Here is a 27,818-nt window from a genome sequence, read left to right on the forward strand (position 1 = left end):
ATGTTTTTTGTGACAAAGATAATCAGGAACGTAACGGATGATTCTCCAACTGTATGGGAAGAAGGGAGTTCAGATATATGGAAAATACAGTTATGAAAATATTTATCTTAGTCTCATTTTTTACATCACGAAAACATGGCATTTTAAGAGGCGTGGATAGGCTTTGTATATCTACTGCTCACAAAAAAAAACACTATTAAAATAAATCTCCCCATTCAAAAATATACATGGGGTATAGTTATTTTTGCAGCATTTGTAAATGGGAATTCATGAGATGTTCCTTCCTGCCTTTCATTATGTGTAACGGGGCCAACTCCCTTTAAGATTTTTCAGTTACTTATAATGAAGGTGGATGAAAATAGATATTTTGGCAGTCAATCTGTTAGTGTTCACTCAGGTCACAGTCTGGACATTTTGTCTGTCTTGTTCACTGTCTCAGGTGTTGGGAATGGGAGAGACCTGGAAAGGCGGTGATGTTGGCCGTTCTATTGGTGGAGGGCAAAAAGTCAGACTACTGAAGGAGGCCATGGAGAATTTGGCTGATCAGGAAGATCTGGTCATCTTGTTTGTGGATAGGTATGTTATAGACCAAACTGCTATGGATGCATCTATGTTTTCCACCAGTCTTTTTATTGTAACATCTAACATTTGAACTTGTGTTTGAGATTGTTTTGTTCCTTTGCAAACTTCAGTTTGATTTACCTTTGATCTGATCTAGATTTAATTTCCAACCAAGGACGGGATGCAAAATAGTTTCAAATAGAATATGGTGCAAATACTAACGATCATGTGCTGTAATAACAGATTTAAGAGTCAGACATCCTGGGTGAAAGGTGTTTTGGATGGAGCAAAAACACTAATCGAACATTCAGAGAAAGGCATTATTATATGTGAGGAGAGAAATTCTCACATGCAGGTAGCTGAATTATGACCTCTTAACACTGATGGAAAATTACTGGGTTAAAGTGAGGGGTTTAAAAGTAAATGCTTTTCAAAAGCTTTTCTGTTTAAATAGAGCAAAAGATGATAATATTTACACTACTGTGTTATATGTATAATTTTAGTGAAGTTCAAAGCTACTGGAAACAGGTAGTTGGAAAGTAATTTTATCTTTTTTAGAGGAAGCAATTGTAGTCTAATAAATTGCTTCGCTACGTCAGAGGATTAAGGTTGTGTTTTATATTTAAGATTCTCCTGGCCCACCAAGAGTGTGTTGACTGGTTCTGCTTCTGTGACCATCACCAACTCTTATTTTGCTTTAGAATAAGTTCAGTAACTAAACATTAAATAAATTTTGCAGTATTTCTTTGTGAAAAGCTGTGTTCCAGAAAATGTAAAGTTTGTGAAATGGATATAGAAAAATGCAAATAATTATTAAACAGTGTAAATTCAGACTACAGCCATTTACTGAAAGAGTGTTGCAGTTCAGGACCTTGCAAAAGTAAGCATACCCTATACCTTTTTTCACATTTTGTAAAGTTACAACCTTAAACTTCAATGTGTTGTGTTGGGCTCCTCTAAGATAAAGAAGCACCTAGTATTGCGAATATGTGATGTGGAAGGAAAATTGTTCCTTTTAAAACGATTTTACAAATTAAAAATGAAAAAAACATGGTATGCAATTGTATTCAGCCCCATTTCTTCTGATATTCCTAAATAAATTCCATTGAAACCAGTTGCTTACGAAAGACATCTAAACAGTAAACAGAGTCCACAGCAGACAGGCTGAAGCTTATCTGTTTAGATGAGACCACAATTTTAATTTTTCCCTACTCATTGCCAACTCACATGACCCAGCATGTGGAGTGGGGCTAGGCTTGGGGCACATGGGGTAGACAGAGCTTAGCCTGTGCGGCTGGAGATGAAGGGGGATGGGTTGGGGGGCTCGATGGCTTACTTCTCAACCTGTGTCACTTTTGCCTGGTATTATTTGCAACCATTTTTAAATAGTTGCAAATCATACAAACACAGATTACTATTACATCAATATGACCTGCCTGCTTTGATGCTGGATCTGTTATGATTTGTTGGTGTTTTTGGGTTTTGTTGGTCTTATTTCACAGTTGAAGTTTTGAATCATGTTTCTGTTTATTATTTTTCTGGTCATGTTTTAGTCTTGTTCATGTTTTGTCAAGTTTGGTTTTTTGATCTGGTTATGCTTTAGTTTCATGTTTTTCTGGTTTCTGTTAGTTTGTATTCAAGAGTCTCTGTTTTGCTCCTGTCTGTTAATTAACTTTATTCGGTTCACCTGCTTCAAGCTAATCTGTCTCCTTGCTTCACCTGGTTCACACGCCACATATACACCTCCGTTCTGTTTATTCCTTGCGGAAACATTGTCTCGATCATGCTCTTGTCTTGTTTTTTGGATCACGCCATGCCTCTTTTGCCTGCTCGTTTATTGTTTTGTTCCTGTCTGTTCCTTTGAGTGAGTTTTTTGTTTATTAAATCCTTTTTCACTTACCGTCATGCTGCCTGCTAGTCTGCATTCGGGGTTCCTTCGTTGCACTGAGCCTACCAGGATCGAGTCTGGATTTAATCAAGTCGATCATGGAATTAGGATTTAGTCTTGAGATATGCTTTTTGTAGAGTAAAACTGCCCATGACACATAAAGGTAACCAGCTTATCTACAGGGGTTGGACAATGAAACTGAAACACCTGTCATTTTAGTGTGGGAGGTTTCATGGCTAAATTGGACCAGCCTGGTAGCCAGTCTTCATTGATTGCACATTGCACCAGTAAGAGCAGAGTGTGAAGGTTCAATTAGCAGGGTAAGAGCACAGTTTTGCTCAAAATATTCAAATGCACACAACATTATGGGTGACATACCAGGGTTCAAAAGAAGACAAATTGTTGGTGCACGTCTTGCTGGCACATCTGTGACCAAGACAGCAAGTCTTTGTGATGTATCAAGAGCCACAGTAATGTCAGCATACCACCAAGAAGGATGAACCACATCCAACAGGATTAACTGTGGACGCAAGAGGAAGCTGTCTGAAAGGGATGTTAGGGTGCTAACCCGGATTGTATCCAAAAAACATAAAACCATGGCTGCCCAAATCATGGCAGAATTAAATGTGCACCTGAACTCTCCTGTTTCCACAAGAACTGTCCGTCGGGAGCTCCACAGGGTCAATATACACGGCCGGGCTGCTATAGCCAAACCTTTGGTCACTCATGCCAATGCCAAACGTCAGTTTCAATGGTGCAAGGAGCGCAAATCTTGGGCTGTGGACAATGTGAAACATGTATTGTTCTCTGATGAGTCCACCTTTACTGTTTTCCCCACATCCGGGAGAGTTACGGTGTGGAGAAGCCCCAAAGAAGCGTACCACCCAGACTGTTGCATGCCCAGAGTGAAGCATGGGGGTGGATCAGTGATGGTTTGGGCTGCCATATCATGGCATTCCCTTGGCCCAATACGTGTGCTAGATGGGCGCGTCACTGCCAAGGACTACCATTCTTGAGGACCATGTGCATCCAATGGTTCAAACATTGTGTCCTGAAGGCGGTGCCGTGTATCAGGATGACAATGCACCAATACACACAGCAAGACTGGTGAAAGATTGGTTTGATGAACATGAAAGTGAAGTTGAACATCTCCCATGGCCTGCACAGTCACCAGATCTAAATATTATTGAGCCACTTTGGGGTGTTTTGGAGGAGCGAGTCAGGAAACGTTTTCCTCCACCAGTATCACGTAGTGACCTGGCCACTATCCTGCAAGAAGAATGCCTTAAAATCCCTCAGACCACTGTGCAGGACTTGTATATGTCATTCCCAAGACGAATTGACGCTGTATTGACCGCAAAAGGAGGCCCTACACCATACTAATAAATTATTGTGGTCTAAAACCAGGTGTTTCAGTTTCATTGTCTAACCCTTGTATATGGTGTGCCTGAAATGATGTGACTGGACATGTGAAAAATAAAAAAATGCAACATCCGTGGTCATACCCCTGAAGCAGATCTACATAAATACTATGGTCTTCCAAACGTTTTTTTCTCACTCTTTAATTTCTTCTATGGAGATATTGCACTGTATCCTTGCCATGATAAGTTAAGAGCTCTATGTTTTGCAGTTGCTGCTCACCTTATTGCTGGTTTAAACTCATCAAACACACAATTCAGTGTTTATTTAACATTTCCATCTCCATCACATTATAGATTTTAGCTATTTAGTTCCATTACTAAAGCTCCTAGGTTTTGGTAAACAGTGCAAACAGCTGCAAAGTTTACATTTAAATAAACAAAAATGTGAATATAAGGTTTCCTGGCTGTATTTGTCTTGAATTTATTTCTATGTAATTCTCAGAGACAATTTTAAATGGTTCCAATAGGATAAGTAAGTGATTTATGATTTAACAAGTTGTAAGGGATCCTTATATGAACATGTGTCTGCCAGATGTGGACCAAACATTTCAACGTCCTCACCTACATCAGACTTCCTCTCATGGCTCAACCATTACTTTTACTGCCATCTGCAGTGTAAGGCACATAAATGTGCCTTACACTGCACTATTTTTAGACTTAAACTACACATTGTGCTCTCATAAAAGCAAAATATAGCCCCTAATAATAAAAGGTAGTGTGAATGACTCTGTTGTGAAGCCATATTGATTTAGCTTTAAATGTAAACTGCACGCACCAGATGAGTTAGATTACTGATACTTAAAGATCTGTCCTTTGAAAAACATGTTTCTTTTTGTGTGTTAATGTCTGGCACAAAAAAACATTTTTGAAAAAGTGTACTGCACAGGCTTGCAGAAAACTCACTGTTACCAAACACAAAGAATGTGCTTTGTTTACATTTAGATTTATATCAGTCTCAGGCATGTCAAAGCCTACACTATGTGTAAAACTTTAGAAAATATGTTGAAGAGAAAACTGCTCCTCTAGGATAAATAAAAACTAACGGTCTGTTATGTTTTATCTTCTCTCCTCCCGTTAAGTTATGATCTTATCTTCGCTGGGGGACCAGAGGAGATCCTCAGGAAGTTCCAACAAGGCAATCACAAAGTGCTCTTTGCTGCAGAGGGAATGATATGGCCTGATAAGAGACTAGCTGACAAGTACCCCTTAGTCCGAAGTGGCAAGCGCTACCTCAACTCTGGAGGTGGGTTCCAAAAGTTTAGTTTGTCTTTATCAGATGATGTATTTTCACAGTTTATGGAAAGCCAGATCACTGCTGTTCACACTGTAGAACTCACCCTCAGAAACATGTTAACAGATATTCCACATTGCTCTAGTTGCTAAACCTACAAACTAACTTTGAAACAAAACTATGTTCATTGAGTAGCACAAAGACATAACCACATTTTCTCAAACTTTTAATTTGTTATTCTCAAACATCAGCAGATTTTCTAGAAAATATGCGATGACATCAGCAAAACCTGCCTTTTACATTAAAATTATTGCTATGTAATATTTTCTAACACATACATACTTTAAAGTACTTATAACAAGTACCACATCAATAAAAAGTTTTTCCAGTGCCTCTCAGATAATAGTTATTTTTAATAGTCGTACAAGACTTTTGCCGTTAAGTTTTACCAACAAAAACTAAAAAACTAAATAAATAAAATCTTACCCATCACTGCTTTGTGTTTCGTTGAAGTTTAATTATATGTTCCATTTATAGAGTTTAACATTTCCAAGGTCAAAATCACAAAAATAAAAAGGGATCCCCAAAGTCAGAGGTTTGGCAAAGTCAGAGGTTTCCCAACAAGCCATCCTCAAAAAAGTGAATTTTGAAAGATTTGGCATGGAAAGCACAATTGATATTGGGAGTTGAGTAATGTCAGGGAGGATAACGATCATTTAATACCTTGATTAGGGGTCCTAATCTACTATTTGGGAGTAGATTCAGTCTGTAGTCCAACTTTTCTTTCCTTTCCTTTACTGTGCCATTAAAATGTACTTTTTTAGGTTTTCTTTTCTTATATTTTCATCATGTACAGCACTTTGAATTGTCTTATTGCTGAAATGAGCAAAACAACCTGCCTTGCCTTCCATTATTAAATGAATTCATCATTTGAACCTCTTTTTGTATTTGCTTAGGTTATCAATCTACGGTTTTAAAATTAGTTTGATGATGTAAAACTATAAAGTTACAGAGATCTGTAGGGAGTAAATACTTTCACAGCACTGTACCTTGAGGTAAAATCCATAAGTATACAAGAAACACTGGAATCACTAGATCATCTAGTTGTTTAAACAGTCTGTCTGAGCTTAAAACTGCCTTTTCCTCACTGATATAAATATCTTTCTATAGGATAAGTACAGGGATTTTGTATTAAGGGTTTCCATCTACATTATGTCTTTATTGTACAATAACTCTAAAACTACCTCAACGTTGAAACTAATATTCAACCACACATTGCACTATGTCTAACCTTTGCAGAATATTTTATTGCAGCCTACTGTGTGCATGTTATAGTTGATGGTTAACTGAAGGTGACAATGCATACTTAATGTAAGAAATGTATAGGAGAAAATGGTTTCGTGAATAAGACATTTCTTCCTAAAGTTGAAGTCATGTTGGATCACACCGGTTTTACACCACTTACTCACCCCACCTGCCTGGATGCACTGTGTTTAAACATTCCACTATCAGCCAAACGTTGAGGACTTGCAGGCCTTGTTGGAATTTAGTGGGGTAAGCACAGTGCTCAAATTGTGTTTTTTGTGCAAATAGTGCCATAGCACCAAGAAGGAATAGCAATTGCCTTGTGTTGGTTTTAATATACAAATCCCCAGGATTTTAATTACTAATTCAATGTAAATTTGGAGATTGTTTTCCAAGTAAACACTGACTGCGAAGTATTTCCTGTCCACGGTGAACAGGATGTGGGAGGAAATAATTCATGTGAAGTTTAACCAAATGCTTAAACATCTTTCTTTAGCAGTGATCCTCTCAGTGGCTGATTAGACATATATTACAGTTAGATGTGGGGATGTTTCTAAAAATAACTGCAAATGGTGCATCTTGCAGACTTAAAAATTCTAAATAGGTAGAACATTTTGCAAAAAATCAAAAGCTTATTTGTGGTTAACCCAAAACCCGTTACTTCCAGTTCCCTGTGGCATTGAATTGCTTCTTTCCCTGTGGTCATCAGTTTGGTCTGACCTCCCATAGTGGAGCCTTACTGTCTGAGACTGATCAGAGACTGTTTTTAGCATTCATTGTCATTGCCTTGACATGTGGATTTGTCTTTGGCCCCCGAATGTACCACAGTTTGCATGAAATTGCAGGTTTTGTTTGTGTTTCTATGGCTACCACCCAAGTGACCAGTGAGGAAAGTTTTACCACATTTAGACATGCACAGCTGTGTCACAGAGGGTGCAGTATTCTGGGGATGTAGTCAAGATGTAGTAGAGATGGGGATGGTCTGTGTTGTTGTTTATCTGTTTGTAAGTATGTTTAAACAGAGCAACTACTACAGGGAACTATCTGTTGTGTTTAAAAATAATGGTCTGAAAAATATAACAAGAGATCAAAAACTCTTTCTTACAACCAAAGTATGAAATAGCATAAGCACAATCTTTGAACACTTCACATATCAAACCTTGAAGAAGATGGGCTATAGCAGCAGAAGACCACACTGAAGGCCATCCTTGTCAGCAGACAAGAGGAAACGGAGGCTACAATTGACTCAGGCTCACAAACAATGGACAGCAACAAAATACAAAAAACAATAACTGGTCTGATGAGTCTGGATTTCAGCCGTGACTTTCAGATGGTAAGGCCAGAATTTGACTTAAATAACATGAAGGCATGGGCGAACCTATCTTATACTTGCAGTTCAAGCTGCTGGTGGTGGAATAATGGTGTAGGGGATATTTCCTTGGCACATTGGTCCCCATTAGTTTGTTAGTTAGTTAAATTGCTGCTTCCTACAGGATAATGATGTTGCAATACTCAGTTAAAGTGTTTTTCTTGAACAGGGCAATTTGTTAACTGTTTTCTAATGGCCTCTACAGCAACTAGATTCTAATTCAATAAAGCACCTTTGGGAATTGATGAAACAGGATACTCACATCATGAATGTGCAGCAGACAACTGGCCATCATGCCAATATGAACAAAACGCTCAGGAATGTTTCTGACATCTTGTTGAATCTATGTCACAAACAATTAGGGCACAGCAGCCAGTCAGTGTAGTTCCAAACTGCAGACATGTTGGCCACACTAGTTGGCACATTTAGTTGCAACATTTATGGTAACTATTAGTTTCAGGCAACATAAAACCATTGACATTAGGGCACCAACATAGATCAGGAGTTGAGTGCATTAAGCTACTCTGATATCAAGCATTCAAAAATGCTTTGATCAGCTCTTCAAATCTTGTCTTGGCTCCCCAGAATGAAACTAATTACTGACTTTATGTTTAAAAATAAGAACTTAGAAAAATTCAGTTTAAGCAAATGAACTGCACAAACAAATTCTGACTTTTTATACTATGTGGTTTATGTAGTTTTTTTGGTATTTTTTCAGAGATTATATTTTACATCGAGCAGAGTATCATGTCTTATAATAATTTTTAACCCTAAAAGATGGGGACACTCAGACACTTCCTGCACTTTCACCAGGATCTGTGAAATGGACCACATACCAAAAATATAATCTGCATAAATGTATGATTTTGCGTTGAACCCCTCCCCTGTTCCTACCATTTACATTATGTCATGTCTGTCTATTGACTTGTTTATAGTGACATTTTTGACATTTTTTCAAATAACAGGATATAAAACGATGCACACCAGTGACAAAACGAAACACTGGAATCTTTTACTGTGGTTGCCATCCTTGCGCGAAAAAGAGAAGAAAGAAACTCAAGTTAAAGTGGAGAATACCATGAAAATGTACATTTAGAGTGTGTGACATATGGTCACAACAAATAGACTGCATCTTTTTGCAAACCACTTTTGCAGCACTTTCTGTGGAACATAAATCATCCCTGCCCTATGTTTATGTGTGCCTCAGATAATTGCCAAAAATCACACTTTGTTTAAGGCGTCCAGGCTTCCTTGGATGAAGTTGGAAGCTCTTAAGCCAGCCAGCAGACTGCCAGTTGTGTAAACATCTCTCACCATATCATTTACACGTTGGTATGCATTTGACACTGTTCATTTCTTGCAGGCATAATTGGCTATGCCCCATATGTAAACAATATAGTTTCACAGTGGAACCTCCATGACAATGATGATGATCAGCTCTTCTACACTAAGATTTACCTGGATCCATTGAAACGAGTATGCCATTTTTTTTTACCTTTTTCTTTGTGTGAAGAACATTTATTCAGAAGAAATACTTTGGACAGCTTACATTTCTATGCTCACATCTTATAGAAATCTCTTAACATGACTCTGGACCACAAGTGCCAGATTTTCCAGAATCTAAACGGGGCTGTTGGTAAGTAATTACATTTCTAGCTATTTTAATGTGATTGCACAAGGGAATTAGAATTAGTTAATATGGAACAAACTTCAGATTAACATTTCATGTTTTTGGAAGTGAAGAGCATGTAGTTTTGGCATCACATACCTCCTCACATTTCAGGTTTTATAAACTGGCCTTAAAATCTTGTGTTCTTCGTGTTTTTTGGCAGATGAGGTACTTCTCAAGTTTGGAACTGACAGAGTGCGAGTCAGAAATACGGCATACAACTCTCTGCCTGTTGTCGTCCATGGCAATAGAGACACTAAAGTGAGTACATGGCTTGTCAACTGTCAATCATAGTTTGCCAACTGTAACTCGTGGTTGACCAAATATCAGCCATAACTTGCCAAGTGTTGAAATTTCCTGGCCAGACTTTTTTTTTATTCATTCTAACTCATATCACGTAAACAGGGGTTGGAAAATGAAACTGAAACACCTGGTTTTAGACCACAATAATTTCTTAGTATGGTGTAGGGCCTCCTTTTGCGGCCAATACAGCATCAATTCGTCTTGGGAATGACATATACAAGTCCTGCACAGTGGTCTGAGGGATTTTAAGCCATTCTTCTTGCAGGATAGTGGCCAGGTCACTACGAGATACTGGTGGAGGAAAACGTTTCCTGACTCGCTCCTCCAAAACACCCCAAAGTGGCTCAATAATATTTAGATCTGGTGACTGTGCAGGCCATGAGAGATGTTCAACTTCACTTTCATGTTCATCAAACCAATCTTTCACCAGTCTTGCTGTGTGTATTGGTGCATTGTCATCCTGATACACGGCACCGCCTTCAGGACACAATGTTTGAACCATTGGATGCACATGGTCCTCAAGAATGGTAGTCCTTGGCAGTGACGCGCCCATCTAGCACAAGTATTGGGCCAAGGGAATGCCATGATATGGCAGCCCAAACCATCACTGATCCACCCCCATGCTTCACTCTGGGCATGCAACAGTCTGGGTGGTACGCTTTTTTGGGGCTTCTCCACACCGTAACTCTCCCGGATGTGGGGAAAACAGTAAAAGTGGACTCATCAGAGAACAATACATGTTTAACATTGTCCACAGCCCAAGATTTGCGCTCCTTGCACCATTGAAACCGACGTTTGGGATTGGCATGAGTGACCAAAGGTTTGGCTATAGCAGCCCAGCTGTGTATATTGACCCTGTGGAGCTCCTGACGGACAGTTCTCGTGGAAACAGGAGAGTTGAGGTGCACATTTAATTCTGCCATGATTTGGGCAGCCGTGGTTTTATGTTTTTTGGATACAATCCGGGTTAGAACCCGAACATCCCTTTCAGACAGCTTCCTCTTGCGTCCACAGTTAATCCTGTTGGATGTGGTTCGTCCGTCTTGGTGGTATGCTAACATTACCCTGGATACCGTGGCTCTTGATACATCACAAAGACTTGCTGTCTTGGTCACAGATGCGCCAGCAAGACGTGCACCAACAATTTGTCCTCTTTTGAACTCTGGTATGTCACCCATAATGTTGTGTGCATTTGAATATTTTGAGCAAAACTGTGCTCTTACCCTGCTAATTGAACCTTCACACTCTGCTCTTACTGGTGCAATGTGCAATGAAGACTGGTTACCAGGCTGGTCCAATTTAGACATGAAACCTCCCACACTAAAATGACAGGTGTTTCAGTTTCATTGTCCAACCCCTGTAGTTCACTGTCTGTAAAACAAAATGTCAGTTTTCCAATTTGTTATACTATTTCATTATAAATCGTTATTTACCCGGATAAAATATAACCTTACAACAAACAGTGGACATCACTCAGTGATGTTAGAAGCCTTTCCTTTGCTAAATTTATTATATTATTTATTATAATATTTAGTTTGCTAACTCAATATTTACTTCTCAAGCTAAATATTTAGCTTGCTAACCTAATATTTAGTTTGGAACTGTAATATGTATACATTTTTGAATGACATGGTGAAAATATGAGTTTGAAAAATTAACCCCTATTTTGAACTATAACTCAGTTTTTGATTGTTTAATTTTTGCCATTGGGAAAACCACTTTACACCAAATTCCCTACTAGTCTGGACACTAGTGTATGAGAGCATGCGTGTTAGACTGGGTGAATGTGGCTCTTGTATTAAAGCGCTTTGACTTGTCAGTCTGAAAACTTATAGAAGTTCACTCTATTAACCATTAATATTGAGGTATTAACTTTAACACAAACAACAAGGTGTGTTGTTGAAAGTTAAAGATCAAAAATCTACAACATAGCCCCCAAATTATCTATGCAAATAACAAACTGAGGTGATACCACCAAGATAATGGCAATTTAAGGTGGAGAACTTGCTTTAAAATTAATACGATGAAACATTTCAAACCAGAACATAAGTAGATTTAAACCAGATTAACTTTTAAAGATGATTATTATTCTTATCACAGCTTCTTTCAGCCTCTACCTGCTTGTTAGCATCCATTCTGCAATTTGGACCATAACAGTCATATTCTGTCTTGAATATATAAGTTCTGAACCCCTTGCAGCTCGAAGGCTCCCTCTGTATTGCTCGGAGATCAGAGAGAAGAACTGAACAGAGTGCAGTAAATATTTGCTAATTATTTAAGTACCATGCATTCGGGCTACCTAAACCTGTAATATATTTGGTCTTATTTGTAGTTTAATGCGGCATTAACAAAACTGAATGTAAAGCAATGGTAAGGTGGTCAAATCACACCAACATCTAAGTTATAATGATTTGGTTATTTATCGCAAGTCATTGTCAAGGTTTGTGTAGCGGAGGACCCCGGAATGCAGACGAGCAGGCGGCATGACGGTAAGTAAATGTTTGGTAAACAAAACTTACTTCAGTGGCAAAACAGACATGGACAGGCTGGCAAGACAGGCTTGGCACGAGTAAAGGACATGACATGAATAGAGATGAATGATCCAAAATGTTTCCGTCAGGAATGAACAGAACAGATGTGTATATATAGAACAAGAACCAGGTGAAACGAGGAGACTGAATGCTAGGTGCAGGTGAACCGAATGAAGTTAATTGACAGACAGGAGAGAACACAATGTGACTGGAGCAAAACAGAAATTCAAGGATACAAACTAATGGAAACATAACTAGAAAAACATGAAACTAAAGCATAACCAGATCCAAAAACCTAACTTGACAAAACATAAACTAGAAGACAAAAACTAAAGCATGACCAGGAAAATAACAGAAGCAAGATTCAAAACCTATCGAGAATAATAATAATAATAAGAAGAAGAACCCAAAAACACCCACAAATCATGACAGTCCTAGGGTTATTGCAAAATTTCCCAATAATATGACATATCGAATCTTCAGTATTCTGCAGCTCTACCTGAAACCCACTTCTTTGTGACAGTCCCAGTTGTTTCCCGTTTTTCATCATCTCCTGTTGGTAGATAACATCAAATGACCCAGATGTTCACTATGCGGAAATTATAGTTGGGAGTTTATTTTCTAGTGAAGAATGGCTTTAAAGGTGGGGCTTTTAAAATACATCTTTTTGTAAAGTTTGCATGAGAGATTCAGGATAATTATACAATTATTGCAAAGGAAATTGATATTTACATTAGCAGGAGGGATGATGGAGCTCCTTTAGTTTGCAAGCCATGACTTTTAACATCTGGAGATATTTCCAAAGAGAAGATTTTGTCTTTCTTAGGGGTAAGAGAAGAGCGTAGCTGCCCTCATTATAGCCATCTGACCAGCATTGTGCAACAAAAGGTTGGGAAGGGGTAGCACTGCCCTGCTCTATACTCCTACAGCCTGAAAATACTCCAGTCTCTCTGGCTACTTATGATATAACAACTTTAAACCCCAGGAACAGTGTAACAGAACATTTTTGTGGTTTTAAAACCATAACTTTTTATAACCTTAGTATACCTTAATGTTGGATGGATTTGTTTTTACCCTAACCTTTCATATCTTAGTTTGGCAACCACTTCATCATGAACAATGTATTTCACTTGATAAATTCCACCTCATAGGTGGGAAAAAAATGCAGTCTATTGGATGCTTGCCAGGTGACCTTGACCATAATTGCCTTCTCATTACTCATTTATGTCAAGGTTGTAATGTGTCAGACCATATGTTTCTCATTTGCTCAATGCCATCACTCAGTTATCAGTCCGAGAGAGTCAGTAAGTTACTACGATGTCTGTAAGATAACTCGATCGTTCTGTGGAGGTTGTGTCTGACATTTTCCTTGCTTTAACTCATCACAATGTTTTTCCAATACCAGCTGCACAAGTTATGAACCAAACCCACCAAACTACTGAGTCATTTTTCCCAAAATGTCTGAACAGCTAGAGTTGAAGCTCTTAATACTGGAGCCCTGACTCCATGCCTTTCTAGGACTTAAGAAACCCAGCTGAAGTTTTGACCTATAGTTGAATATGACCTCATGTTCAATCATCTCCCAGTTCATTCTAAACAGGCTTTCTAACAGCATAAGATGTATTGCTGAGAACAATTGCTACAAAAAAGAAAATAAATCTACCAAATACAAAGTTCTTTACGTTTTATGTTTATTTGCTTTTGTTCACCGAAAGCTTCCTGTATCATGCTCATAAAAAATTACTTCTGTGCCAAAATAGAATATTTGAAAATCAATGTTGGTTGTGTCTTCTTGTGACTGTTGATCTCATTTCATTATCTGTAAATAGGTTACATTGAAAAAAAGGTCTACTTTGGTTTTCTTTCATTGTAAAGCAACATTCATCAAGAAAGATGGTCAGTGGCTTGCAAGTGAAACCATTTGTGTTTTTGTTATAAATAGATGCTGTCAAAGGTTTTGAGATATTCAACAGTTACTCTGCAGCCCTTGAAATAGCTGTTTTTTTATTCTATAAAAAAATAAAATAAAATAACCAATGCTCCAAAAGAACAGTCAACAAAAAGGAACATACTTATTTTTTTAAGAGTGCTCAGTTAAAATAAGTAAAGCAACAAAACATTCATTATTATCAAAAAAGTTAACACGAGACAAGGTAATATGTATATTTGGCATATTTGAGATGTGTTATTCCAGTAACTTTCATTACAGCTTCCAAAAATAAAAGTTTTGTCCACTGCTTCTATCACTGAACATTCTTTGGGTTTTACACCCATAATTTAGTTGCCCCACTGATTCTGACCACTTTTGCTGAATTATGAAAAGTAGAAATTATACACTGAATTTGTTCTCTCCACAGATGTACTTGAACTACCTGGGGAACTATGTGCCCAATGCATGGAACTATGAACATGGCTGCAGCCACTGTGATGATGATCTTCTGGATTTGTCTCAGTTACATGTAAGAGATTCACATTTAGCACTTTTACATCTGTTTGCAACGCTTGTTCTTTTTAAAACTATTGCCTTGGAAACTTTGTCTTTGACCTCATTTCTTGTGAACCGAGGAAAAGATTAAACTGATCCTGGTCTTTCCAGTATGAGCCATCTATCTACGGGTAACTGTCTAGACAGGCAGATTAGAGCTCAGTGTTTCTTCTTTTATCTGATAAGTGAGAATGTAGCCTCATACTTTTTGGACATTTTTAAGGGGCACAAGTGTGTTTGAACTGCTCAGGAGAAAAGGGAAGCATTGCATTGCTGTGGGTGCAGGATATGGTTTCTGAGGTTTTGAGAAGTGCTCATTTAAAGGGGAGTCACTGTTGTTTAGTGGGCTCTGCAATGCGGCTTTTTTCCACAATAGTGAGTTATGGTGGTTATGCTGAAAATTTGTTAGCCTAGGCTGGAGTTGGGCAAGAGTGGCAGTCTTTAAAAAATACATCAGGCTGTGTGCTTCAATCTGTCAAGAATGTTACCAAATGTGTCCTCCTTTGTGCATTGAGCTCGACATAAAACACGGCTTTTTGCTGTGTTTCTTCACAGTTCATCAACAGTGTTTCAAAAAGCTATACATTTTTCTCATTTCAATCACACACTTCAATGTTTTAATGGGATTTTATGTATTTGGCGACCACTATTTACACATTAAATGAAAGAAAAATGTGACACGGTTTGTATTTGTATTCGGCCCCCTTTAATCTGACACCCCTTAATAAAATCCAGTGCTGCCAATTGCCCTCGGAAATTGTGTAATTTATTCTACTTATAAATGCAGGTTTTTTATGAAGGCTTTATGGGCTTGTTATAGAACATTAGTTAAGACAAAGAGCATAATGAAGACTAAGGAACGTACCAGAAAGGTTCAAGATAAGGTTGAAGGAAATTTGAATTCAGGATTTGTTTAAAACAATGGATATTGCAGAGTATACTAGCTCTATAAACCTACCAAGACATGGCAGTGGACCTTAACTGAATAACTGAGTTAGATGAGTCTTTATAAGTAAAGCAACCAGGAGGTCCATAGTAACTCTGGAGGAGCTGCAGAGATCCACAACTTAGGAAGAAAAATCTGAGCAGGACAGCACAGCACACTGTCCACACGGTGATACAATGTAGTAGCAATATCATGCTGTGGGCATGCTGAGAAGATTGATGGAGCTAAATACAGGGCGATCATAGAAGAAAACCTTGTTACAGGTGGCAAAAGACTTGAGACTGGGGTGGATGTTCACCATCCAGCAGGACAGTGAGTCTAAACATGTAGACAGACCTAGAATATAATTGTTTAGATTGAAGCAAAGTCATGTGTTAGAAAGGCTCAGCCAAATTCCTGACCAAAAGCCAGTGCGAAACTTGAAAACAGATGCTCACAGTGGCTTTTAGTTCAGTCTGACTGACATTGAGCTAATTTGCAAGGAAAAATTGACAAAACTTTCAGTCTCCAGATATGCAATGCTGGTGGAGATATACCTTAAAATACTTGCAGCTGTTAAAGGTAATTTTAACTTATTTGTACAGGAGGGCTCAATACAAATGCAATTTGTATCTGCATAAAATTAGAAAAATACTATATATAGTTTCCGTTCCTGTTTACAGCTACGCACCACTCATTTCTTTACATAAAATACCAATAAAATACATTGGAGATCGTGGTTATAATTTGACAAATGTGAGACGGTCCAGTGGCTATGAATATTTTGCAAGGTGCTTTAAACCCTTTAAAAACTGCACACACCTAAAAGTAGCCCTGAAGCACCAATACATAAATAAGGTTTCTTCAGGAGTTTAACTGAAATTACTTTAACAAAAGCCTAGGTACATAAAAAGCATCCAGCTGACCTTCAATAAAGAATGCAGAAATGGTTGCTGAAGTAAAGTGATCTGAGTAGACATATTATTCCACTGAGTCTCTGTTTGTTTGGGGCAGAGACGTCTGGGAGATCAGGTCATGTGGAAACACTGCTCCCACTGTGTCCAGGCTTTTTACTGGGGTGAACTCAGTCCACAAGCAATCCTGTGTGCCTTTTTATGCACTTTAGCTTTGAACCTTTGGCCCAGCAAAGACAATGGAAGTCTTATCCCACCAAAGACAAGTAACGTGCCAACCAGACAACCTCACTTTCTTCTTCTGCCTCGTGTTAAACCCCATTTTAAATGTTTTAGTTTGTCAATGCCACCTTTTCCTCTTTATTGGTCCGGTCGTCTGCAGTCCTGGTGTAATAATGTAAGCTTGTGTTGGCTTGATGGTTGAGGTTCCCTTCCTGTGCCTGAAAAACAGTCATTGCGGAATGTGCAAATTAGATGGTTCGGCTGAGATGGCTTTTCATCCCCAGCCCAGTCTTTTTGCTGTGAACTGGTCAAGAGGATCAGGAGTCCAGACTGGCCTGTGTGGGCTGAAACAGTGTCATGGGAAAATCTTTCTTCATCTCTGTGGCCTTCTTTATTCCCATCTATGTATAGCATGTCCACAGTGTCATTTTGTGAGTGTATTATGTGCCTTCAATCATCAGTTGGCCTGAGAGTAGAAGAGAACACATGCAACGCAATGACTTGTAATAAAAAAAAGGTAGTACTGGAAGTAATGCTGAACACATCTGTGGAGCCACACTGTTTATATATATTTAAGAAGTGGGGTGTAAATATTCTTGATTTATTTAAAAGCAGTGCTGTATCACTGCGATCAGTTGTTTATAACAGAAATGATTTATCTTTCTTGTAATCCAAACAGGAGTATCCAGACGTGCTGGTCGCAGTCTTCATCGAACAGCCAACTCCATTCCTCCCTGAATTCTTCCAGCGTCTGGTCACCCTAGACTATCCAAAAGATAAATTGAAACTCTTTGTTCATAACAATGTGAGTGGGTGCAGCTGCTCTTTGGTTTTTCTTTTTTCTAGATTACTGCAGTCCAAGCCCTTTCCCCTGATAATCTGTTAATATTGGCTCCTTGACCAGGAGGTTTATCACGAGAAGCACATTGAGAGGTTCTGGGAGGAGAACAGGAACCTGTTCAAGAGTTTCAAAGTTGTGGGACCTGAAGAAAATTTGAACCAAGGAGAGGCCAGGAACATGGGAATGTATGTATGCTTTTTATAAATTAAATATCCTTTAGATTTTGGCATTTGAAGAACAATATTGATATGGCCAGTGCAAAATGTCCTATCACTAAATAATCCCTGCATTTAGAGTAGAGATGCACTGATCTCCAGATTTTGGAAGATTTTTTCAAGTCATGAGTGATGTTTAATTATTAGCAGCAGAGGCGACATCCCACCTTGCATGACAGAACAGGTGCGCCAAAAAGGACCCTTTATGGTACTTATAAATTTTAACCAACTGGGCAGCAGCTAAATTGTCCATTTCAGAAGTATATTTGATTTTTGTTTGAGATTGTTTGCATGCAAATGTTCAGGGCAACTTTCCAGTAAGATGTTCAGCCTTTCTTTTTTCTGCTAAAGTTTTCTCCGGGTTGATGCAATCCACATAGTCAAATAAACATTCCCAAAGCGGGTAAGAATTAACATCCTGTCACAGACAGCAATTTTTGTACCTGAAAAATTCGAGTCCACCTGTAAGTCTAGCTTTCTGTCATAGCAGCCTGAATGAACACCTAATAACAGCTGAAATGCCCCTGTGAACATTGCAGTTCCTTTTTAAATAACAGTTACCAAAAATCTAATTTTTGAGTTTCCAATAATCCTGTCATCGATCAGGGTTGGTCAAGTTGAAACTTGCCGTATTCTGTTCAGAAGCCTATTTCTTGGTGAATCTCTAATTTAAACTTCTTAAATAAGCTTGAATGTATATGATCCCTAATAGTATTTTATATGCAGTAAGCATAAATAAGATCCCATCATAAACAATGCATGGCTAACTGCATTTATCTAAACATAGAATTAAGAAACATACAAGCAGTCTTCTTTAAAAAAAATCTTAATTAACTACATGTGGTTTAAAGATACTCAGGCTATTACAAGTCGAAGATTTTTTTGACAATGCTATGTGTTTATTTTATCAGGGATCTTTGTCGCAAGGATGCCGCATGTGAATACTACTTCAGCATAGATTCCGACGTCATGCTCACCAACCGACAGACACTCAAGCTCCTCATCGAACAAAACAGGTAATCACACAGCAGCTGGAACAGGAGCCACACCAGGGGCCCTTGAGCGTGCTTTTCTAGCTGTTGTGATCACTGAAGCATCGGATTCATCCCTGAAGTGGCAAACCCACAGGAACATTACAGTCAAGCCAATTAAAGTTTAAAAAGGGCCTCTCTGGCTTCCTGTTTTTTTTCCTGTCCTCATGGAAACAGAATAAGTCTGCTGCACTAACCCCAAAATGCAGCTTGGCATTGCATAAAAAACAAACAGGCAGACCCTTTTATTCCACTTTGCAGCACATGATTGTGAAGAAAGCTTCCCATAAACTGGATGTCACTGTGGCTTCTGCAGTGGAATTGTGACTGACTGGAAGCATGCAAGGGGGGAGACATTCTAGGATATTTAAAGGTAGCATGAGAATTTTCTGCTGGGACCAAGGCGATGGAAGAAAACCAAGAAAATGTGGTCTGCACAAGTCTGTTGTAGTGCATACATTTGCATACATTTGCATACATCCTTACCAACACTTACCAACACACATTTTGGCATGTCTTTTTTTATTTAGGTGTAAAAAACAATACTCAACAATACCTTTTGAATCTTTTTATTGATAATAAGATTTGTGGAAGTACTTTCTGTTTTACGAAATGTAACACAATAAAACACGTTTAGAGCTTCTAGAAGCAAGGTATGGGAATTATTTCAATTCAGTCAAGAAAAATAAACAGATCCATTTTGCCTGGTTAGAAATAAATATTTATAGGATCTGTTACTGAATTGGCAGTGACGGTGTATTTATAGGCAGATTTTAATTACTCAGATCCAAAACAATAGTTTTAAAGGGTACCAGTACATTAGGCTGTTGGCTGTTTTTGCTAAGTTTTATCGGCTCTGACAGAGGCACCATCTTTTTTCACTTCACAGAAAAATAATTGGTCCACTTGTCACCCGTCATGGCAAGCTGTGGTCAAACTTCTGGGGTGCCTTGAGTCTGGACGGGTACTATGCACGCTCTGAGGATTATATCGACATTGTACAAAGGAAACGAGTGTGAGTCAAGAGTATAGCAAGTAACAGCTTTGCACATTTTAATGTTTCAAACACAGCTTGCAAGTTTTGATCTTAACCATTATTAGCTATATATAGCAACATGAGGTCCTAGAATGTAGATTTGTGTAATCATTGAATATATAAATCTATTTCCTAAAATTGTGGGGTAACTCATGCAAATTTAGAATTTAGAAAAAAAAAACAATTACATTACAATGAAATGTCCAACAATTTATCTTCCTTTTTAGAGACTAGAACAAATGGCAGTTGATTCACTTATAACAGTCCCTTTATTCAGTCTAAGGGTCATGTTTGTCACTGTAGAATGGGGTATTTTTACCATTAAAAACAGCAACATTCTGCCCTGAAACAAAAAGACCTTCCACTTGCATTTTGTTTCAAATGAAAATGCTGTTAAATCCTGAAATTAAGTTGAACTATTTCCAATTTTTTGATGCAATATGGACTTTGCTTGGGTTAACTAAAATGCGGTTCCTATTAAAATCAGTTGTTTTTTGGAATACAGTTAAATTAAAAACCTTAGCAATAAACCCTATACTTGTTATTAACAGGAATGAAAAAAATAGTGAGAGTCATATTGTGGGTATTTTTACCTTATGCTATCATGAGAAATTCTCAAAACTTGCAAACCAAAAAAAAGCAGCCAGTTACTACTCTCAAAATAAGTTTGCTGTCATTTTAAAACATGGCTGCTCAAACCATAGCCGCACGACATGCTAGCACCAAACCACAGATATGTAAGCAACACTAGAAACTATGGTACATCATGTTTTAGGTACAGTCTACATAAAACTATTGATGGTAGGGCAACAACAGGTATGGGAGTTTTGTTAGGAACTAAGATACAGATAATCCAAACCAAACTGGAACAACTGTTGATTACAGCACATTGTGTCACAAGCAAACAAAAGCTGCTGAATATCATATTATACTGTATATTCTAACTTATTTTACCACATAGTTCAATGCAAGTCAATGATTACTTAATCCCAAATTATAGATAAGAGTGAATAATATCAGCAAACTCTCAATGTTCTCTTAAAAGAGTGTGAAAGGGAAGTGAAATGTTCTGTTTCTTTTTGTTTTAAGGGGTGTGTGGAACATTCCTTATATGGCTCACGTATACCTCATCAAGGGAACCATATTAAGGAATGAACTTAAAGAAAGGAATCACTTTGTTCTGGAGAAACTGGACCCAGATATGGCTTTGTGTAGAAACTCCAGAGAAATGGTAAGAAGTGCAAAATATTAAGTAGGATTTTAAAAAGATGAATGTATTTTAGTATTGATAAACTCTTGTCACACTGTTTCTAAACGCAGCACATATGTTGGCGTATCAAAAAATATTTTTACTGTGTGTGAATAGAAAGAACTGTTGATGTCTTGTGATGTATCTTCATAGATTATCTTATCTTTAATATTGTGTATTTGGAGGAAGAAACATTTACCGTGCGTTACTGCATAAAGACAGTAAGTTAGGTTTAACCTTACAATCATGACTTGTTTTTTTTCTTTTTTGATAATTTCCCCTAACTTGACCTCAGTGGGCTGAAAGTCCAAGGTTCTATATAGATTCTGTTGATACCTCCAAGTGATCAGGTATTTATTAGCTAAATTATTTGGCATGTTGAGGTAAATAAACCTTTTGTACAAAGATGTTTATCTCATGTCACAAACTCCATAGTGTGACATGAGATAAACTGTTATTAATGGATCATTGCTACGAAATTAGCTTAGCACTGATGGAAATTTCATAGCAGCAAGGTCTATGGGCAGTAAATGTGTCTTTTCTCTAAGTTGTGACACTGATACCACAGTGAATTTCAACATGTTCAAAGAATATGTGACTTCCTGGTCCAGCTGAAGATCAAGTCAAGTATGCTACAGTATCAGATTCATTAAACGGCAGTGTTGGAATGTTGTTTCCATAAGCTATAAAAATCCAAGTATCTACGCAATAGTGTGACAGAGGTATCCACGTATTAAAAAGGGACATTGTTTACATACTTAGAAGACATAACAAAGCTAGTTGAAAAAAATGTAATACATCTAGCTTGTAACTAATGGCGATGGAAACCAAAAACAGGGAAGTATTAAAGTGTTGGGATATACCTTTGTCTGTCATCAATGCCTGACCGAACTCTGTTCATGGTTTGTCTACATTACATTAAGGTTCTCTGCTCTACATGTATCCAACCGTCTTTCATTGTCTTCTACCATTACTGCCATAATCTCAGTCAATTGCAATGCCTGGGTTGGTAGCTGACAGCATTTGTCTTGTCTTGCACGTTTTTTTCTTAACACCCTTAAACTGCTCACTCAGCTGCGCTCGGAGCCACCTACATTTCGCCTCTGCTCAACGTTGAACCGCTACCATGCGCTGCATGAATTCCTCCCATACTAATCCACAAAAACATCAGCTTCAGAGGGAATCTTGCTCTTTTGATTATGCGGGTGCATTTTCACTCCTAAGTTCTAATATGTGTGACATGGACATATTTTAACTGTCACTTTGTCTCTTACTCTGCGTAAAATTTATGCAGTCTTATTTACATGATGCTTCTCCTTTATTTTAGACCAGTCACAGGGAAAAAGACTCCCCTTCTCCGGAATCATTCCATATGCTCAGATTCCCAAAGGTCAATAAGTACTTTGTTGTTCTGCTTTCTGATATTTTCAATGGTATTGCACTCAGAAACTAATTAATTTGAATTCCTCCCATAGGCAGACCTAAGTTAAACTGTCAGGTTTCAGTAACATGTAGCATTTAGATCTAGAGTATTCTACAATGCATTGAGCATTGGAAATGACTTGATGATAGAGAGGTTTTAATAATTAGGTGCACCCCTTGAACTTTTTTAAAATTTTCTCACTTTACAACCTCAAACATCAGTGTATCTAATTGGAATTTAATGTGATTGACCGGCACAAAGTTGAGTATATTTGAGAAGGATTAAATTTTTTTATAATAATTTTTTTATATCTGAAAAATGTAGCATTTATATGCATTCAATCCTTATCAATTGAATACCCCTAAATAAAATCCAGCACAATCAGTTCATAATTAATACTCATCAACTTAATAAATAGAATCGACCTATGTGTAATTTAATCTCAACATAATTACAGCAGTTCTGTGAAGACCTCAAATGTTTTTAGAGAGCCTTAGTTAACAAACATGAAGGTTGTAAAAACAATAGTCCAATCTTTGAACATCTCACAGAGCATTGTTCAACCCATCATCAGAAAATGGAAAGAGTAGGGGGAAACTGTAAATGTATTAAAATATGGCCATCAATCTTAACTGACAGGCCAATGAAGAAGACCATTAATCAGATTAGCAGCTAAGAGGTCCATGGTAAATCTGAAGGAGCTTCCTAGATCCACAGTTTAAGTGGGAGATTCTGTTGATAGGACAAATATTCATATTACTTACTCATTTATATAGCACATTTTACAAATCAAAAACCAAAAGGGCTTTACAATTTTTAAGCAGAGATTCAAGCAGATGATAAAAACATAAAAGAAAAAATGTTATGTGGTGGTAGCAGCAGCAAGCTGTGGGGATGTAATTTTTCACCACAGACAATTGAAGCTATTGAGAAGTGACAGGAAGATGGATGGAGTTAAATACACAGAAAATCTGTTTAAAGATGTAAAGTAAATGTAAGGTCCAAAGGTTCATCTTTCCCCAGGATGGCATCTGTGAAAATAAAGATTATATATTCCTTCCACTTCACTACCATGCACTACTGTGAAATAAAAAAAGAAATGCATCGATGTTTGTGATGGAAACATGACAAAATAAAAATAAAAAAGTTCAAGGGGTATGAATGATTTTGCATGTATGTCATAGCATCAGAAAGTATAATTGCTTAGAGTTTTTTGGAAATTGACGTGAACCTTTTATTGTGAAAGTTTAGATTTAAAAACTGATAGAGTAAGATAGACCTTGTAGGGCTTAAGAGTCAATTCGCAAGTCCTCTGTCCTGATGCTTTAACCTGATAAGCCAAGCCTCACCAAAAGCACAAATTAGCAGCCACCCCACTGAAAACAGTGACTGATCTCAGACTAGGCTCTAAGAACCCTTCCTTTCATCTTACTTCCTATGCATTTGGCCCAAATCACAGCTTTGATAAAACTGAGACATTTGCCATTTAGAAACTCACACCACAAGATTGCTAAACAGACCCATAATCTTTGATTTCTAATATTAACAAAGCCTAGTCTGATAGTCCAGATCCACTTCCACACAGCATCCTCCCCATGCATCACTGTAATTAGAGTGTCCTCTCTAGATCTGCTTAATCCTGATATGCCCTTCTGGTCTTGCCTCCCCCAAGCCCCCTAATGACTCCGTCTTCTTCTTACAAGGACAACTCAGAGAAGACTGACCAATAAATAATCACAGATTATTTATATGCCACCTGTCTACTTGAACCTAGAGTTAAGCATGATTTCAGTGTGTTTAGACATACTTAAATTAGTTTTTATTGTCTTTGTGTGCCAGTGAAAACCACTAAGGGATTTGCTGTGACTTAAATCTGCATGTTTTATGGTTATGTAGACATGCACATCTGTTATAAATTGTGAGACATTAGAGATTTTTCACCTTTATCATTTGTATGAAACTAAAGAGAATTTATTTCGCTGTTTGCTGCAGGGAGTATTCATGTACATAACCAACCGGCATGACTTTGGAAGACTCATTTCCACAGCTAATTATAACATATCTCGTTACAACAACGACTTGTGGCAGATTTTTGAAAACCCTGTGGTAAGTCATTATGTTCTTTCATTATTTTTACACGCATGTGAAATCTATTTTCTCAAAGATAAACAGCAGCCACCTGCAAATGTTACTAGAGGTGATGGAAAGATTATAATTTTGAGAGAATAGAAAACTGTAGTGTGAGAAGTGTTCTGGCTGGTAGGGCTGTGGGCTGGGGATTAGCTCTGTGAGGTATGCAGGTCAGCAAAATGTCTACTTATCTGAAAATCTCTCTACATGCAGGACTGGAAGGAGAAGTACATCCACACAAACTACACTCGAATTTTCACTGAGAACCAGTTGGAGGAGGTTTGTATTTATGTGTGGCTGCACGTGCACAGACTGAGAATGAGTAATGACAGTGACATAATGTCGCATGGAAATCCCAACATCTGGTTTTTTGCATGTCTGGGTATTGCATTACAACAGCTACAAAACCAGGTGAAAGTGTGAGTGAAGTCTGTTCTCAGCAGTCACTTTATGCATGTGGTTATGTGTGTGTTACAGCCTTGTCCAGATGTGTTCTGGTTCCCGGTGCTCTCAGAGAAGGCCTGCGATGAAATAGTTGAGGAGATGGAGCACTATGGTTTATGGTCTGGGGGCAAACATGAGGTCAGTACTGTTGGTGGAGACTTCCTGAACCTAAAAGTGAAAGGTATATCACTGCTAGCACAGAACTGTTTCAGTTTTATTTTGCTTTTTTTGTATGCATTCAGTGATTACATCTACAGTCATGGTAAACGAAAAATACACCCAGTTTTAAGATTTCGGTGTATAAATGATCTGGCGTAATCCAACTTCTAAAATGATTTTAGTTTAACCTTGAGTTGCAAAACCACACACCACACATGTTTCACTGGCATTATTTATTAAAGAATGATGAAGTCAAGTAGAAAGATTTCAGAAAAACATAATATGTTATAAACTTCAATAAACCATTGTCATTGCAGAGAAATAGCTGAATGCTGCCAGTTATGAATAATGTTATGCATGAAAAAAAAATCACAATCTTTATTAGTGTTGTTAGTATTAGCATGCTAAAAGTATTAATGATTACTCTCACACTTCAGGTGGTGTCCATTTCCAGTTGAGATAGCATGAACATAGGTAGAAATTTCTGAGTAACAATTGTTCTGTAACCTGTGTATATTTAGATCCAGTTGTGTTATGTTTAGGTTGTTAAGTTTCTTGCATTTAGGGTTGACTTTGATTTCTTGTTAGTAGTTTCCTGTTTTATTTTGGTTAGTCTGGCTCTTTCTGTTCTGTAATCTCTTTACTTCCTGTTTTGTTACGTTTATGAGTCTCCTGTGGGTTTTGAGTCTTTCTTGTGTTCTGTTTTTGTAATGCTTATTAGTTTCTGGTCTCTGTTTAGTTCCTGTTCTGCCATTCATTCTCTTTTATTTCTTCTGCTCTCTGATTGCATTCTCAGCTGCTTCCACTGTGCTCATTCGTCCCATCTGTTTGTTGTTGGAATCATCAGGTCTCCTCAGCATATATTCTCCTTTGGGTCTTTAGTCACTGCTGCTTTATCTGCTAGGTGTTGCTCAATCCTGTTCCGTGTAATTTTTGTCCTCCATCGTCTTCTCTCCATATTTCTGGTTTGTTTTTAGATTTATTTAGTTTCATAATCTTCATGAGTTCTTCATAAGTTTCATGAACATGGCTACTGATTGACCAAGAAGATAACGTCACAGGTACATTACGTTCAATGCAATTTTCTTCAAAGACCCACTTGAGAAGGAATTCAAATTCAATTCAAAAATACTTTATTAATCCCAAAGGGAAATTAAATGTTGTTGTAGCTCATATTATGAGGGTTTCTTCAAAGATGTAGATGCTGATGGCTGTGGGCAGGAAGGATCTCCTGTAGCGCTCTGTCTTACAGCAGATCTGAAGAAGCCTCTGACTGAAGACACTCTGTTGTTGTAGGACAGTCTCATGAAGAGGATGCTCAGGGTTCTCCATAATGTTCTTCATTTTATGAAGAATCCGTCTTTCCACAATGATCTCCAGAGGTTCCAGAGAAGTCCCCAGAACAGAGCCAACCTTCATTATCAGCTTGTTGAGCTTTTTTAAGTCCCTGGCTCTGATCCTGCTTCCCCAGCAGATGATGGCAGAAGAGATCACACTTTCCACAACAGACTTATAGAAGATATGCAGCATCTTGCTGCAAACACCAAAGGACCTAAGCTTCCTCAAGAAGTACAGTCTGCTCTGTCCCTTTTTGTAGATGGCTTCATTAGAATTAGTGTATTATGTATGGCAAATATTTATTGAACATTTTTGAATTTAAGAAATATTGTAAAAATAGCAACATAATTTAAAGTCTATTGAATTCATGTTGATATTTATAGTTATTGCTGGTAACTACATGAAGTGAGGCAATTGAGTTTGAATAGCTCAACAGTTCTAATTTTAATTCAACAAAGATTTCACTTTGGTTGATGCATTTCTATATTAAAGCAGACCAAAACTACAGGAAATTTCATACTTTCACTATTTTGGTCTTTTGGTATTAAAAGGATCTGACTGCCATGTTTTATATCAGCCAATTATCACTTTGTACTCACCTTAGATGTTTTGTGTCTGGTTTGACAACTAGAGATCCTTTTATATATTCTACTCAATATCTATTGCAAGGAAAAGTGGTTCAGTAACTAATAAGTAATATCTATGAATAGGAGGTATCTGGGTTAAAAAGAGTCAACCAGAGTCGACCAGCACGAAAGGGCATCAGAACCTCAACCATTGGAAATAGGGTGTAACATAAAATCTTCCACAAGTAAGTTAGAATTAAACTTAAAGGGAAATACATACCCTGCGAGAACAGAGAAATGTCTTCTCTCTCCCTGAGCTACAAGAAAAAAATGACATGATTCTGTTCTTACAGCCCTGGTTTGGGAGTTCTTCAGCTTGTTCTTGTCATGGAGTTCTTTTGAAGTATGAAATGTCCTGGGCAGAAAGAACTTAGTTCTTATTTTGCAGCCTTGGGAAAAAGAACACATTTCTCTGTTATGGAGTATGCATTGGCCTTTGATTAAGATATTTGAGCATTTTTTTGATTTGTTGTCTCTGTAATTCAGTTTCACTACTGAGAGT

The 27,818-nt window shown here is 37.7% G+C and overlaps 1 protein-coding gene across 2 annotated transcripts in view; it reads left to right on the forward strand.

The window, feature by feature from the left end:
* plod2 (procollagen-lysine, 2-oxoglutarate 5-dioxygenase 2) overlaps nt 1-27,818 on the forward strand; it is a 55,922-nt gene that overhangs the window by 17,890 nt on the left and 10,214 nt on the right. Inside the window, exons 3-17 of one of the 2 annotated variants that reach the window (XM_047349840.1) lie at nt 440-576; nt 4,950-5,113; nt 9,139-9,251; nt 9,348-9,411; nt 9,608-9,705; nt 14,636-14,737; nt 17,504-17,629; nt 17,729-17,850; nt 18,792-18,896; nt 19,801-19,926; nt 21,037-21,178; nt 22,524-22,586; nt 24,612-24,725; nt 24,963-25,028; nt 25,227-25,331. In XM_047349840.1, the coding sequence (XP_047205796.1) occupies nt 440-576; nt 4,950-5,113; nt 9,139-9,251; nt 9,348-9,411; nt 9,608-9,705; nt 14,636-14,737; nt 17,504-17,629; nt 17,729-17,850; nt 18,792-18,896; nt 19,801-19,926; nt 21,037-21,178; nt 22,524-22,586; nt 24,612-24,725; nt 24,963-25,028; nt 25,227-25,331 (1,647 nt within the window). The remainder of the gene's footprint in view (nt 1-439; nt 577-4,949; nt 5,114-9,138; nt 9,252-9,347; nt 9,412-9,607; nt 9,706-14,635; nt 14,738-17,503; nt 17,630-17,728; nt 17,851-18,791; nt 18,897-19,800; nt 19,927-21,036; nt 21,179-22,523; nt 22,587-24,611; nt 24,726-24,962; nt 25,029-25,226; nt 25,332-27,818) is intronic. The other variant, XM_047349841.1, reaches the window with a different exon arrangement.

Source organism: Girardinichthys multiradiatus, chromosome 21 (assembly GCF_021462225.1).
Source record: "Girardinichthys multiradiatus isolate DD_20200921_A chromosome 21, DD_fGirMul_XY1, whole genome shotgun sequence".
NCBI lineage: Eukaryota > Metazoa > Chordata > Actinopteri > Cyprinodontiformes > Goodeidae > Girardinichthys > Girardinichthys multiradiatus.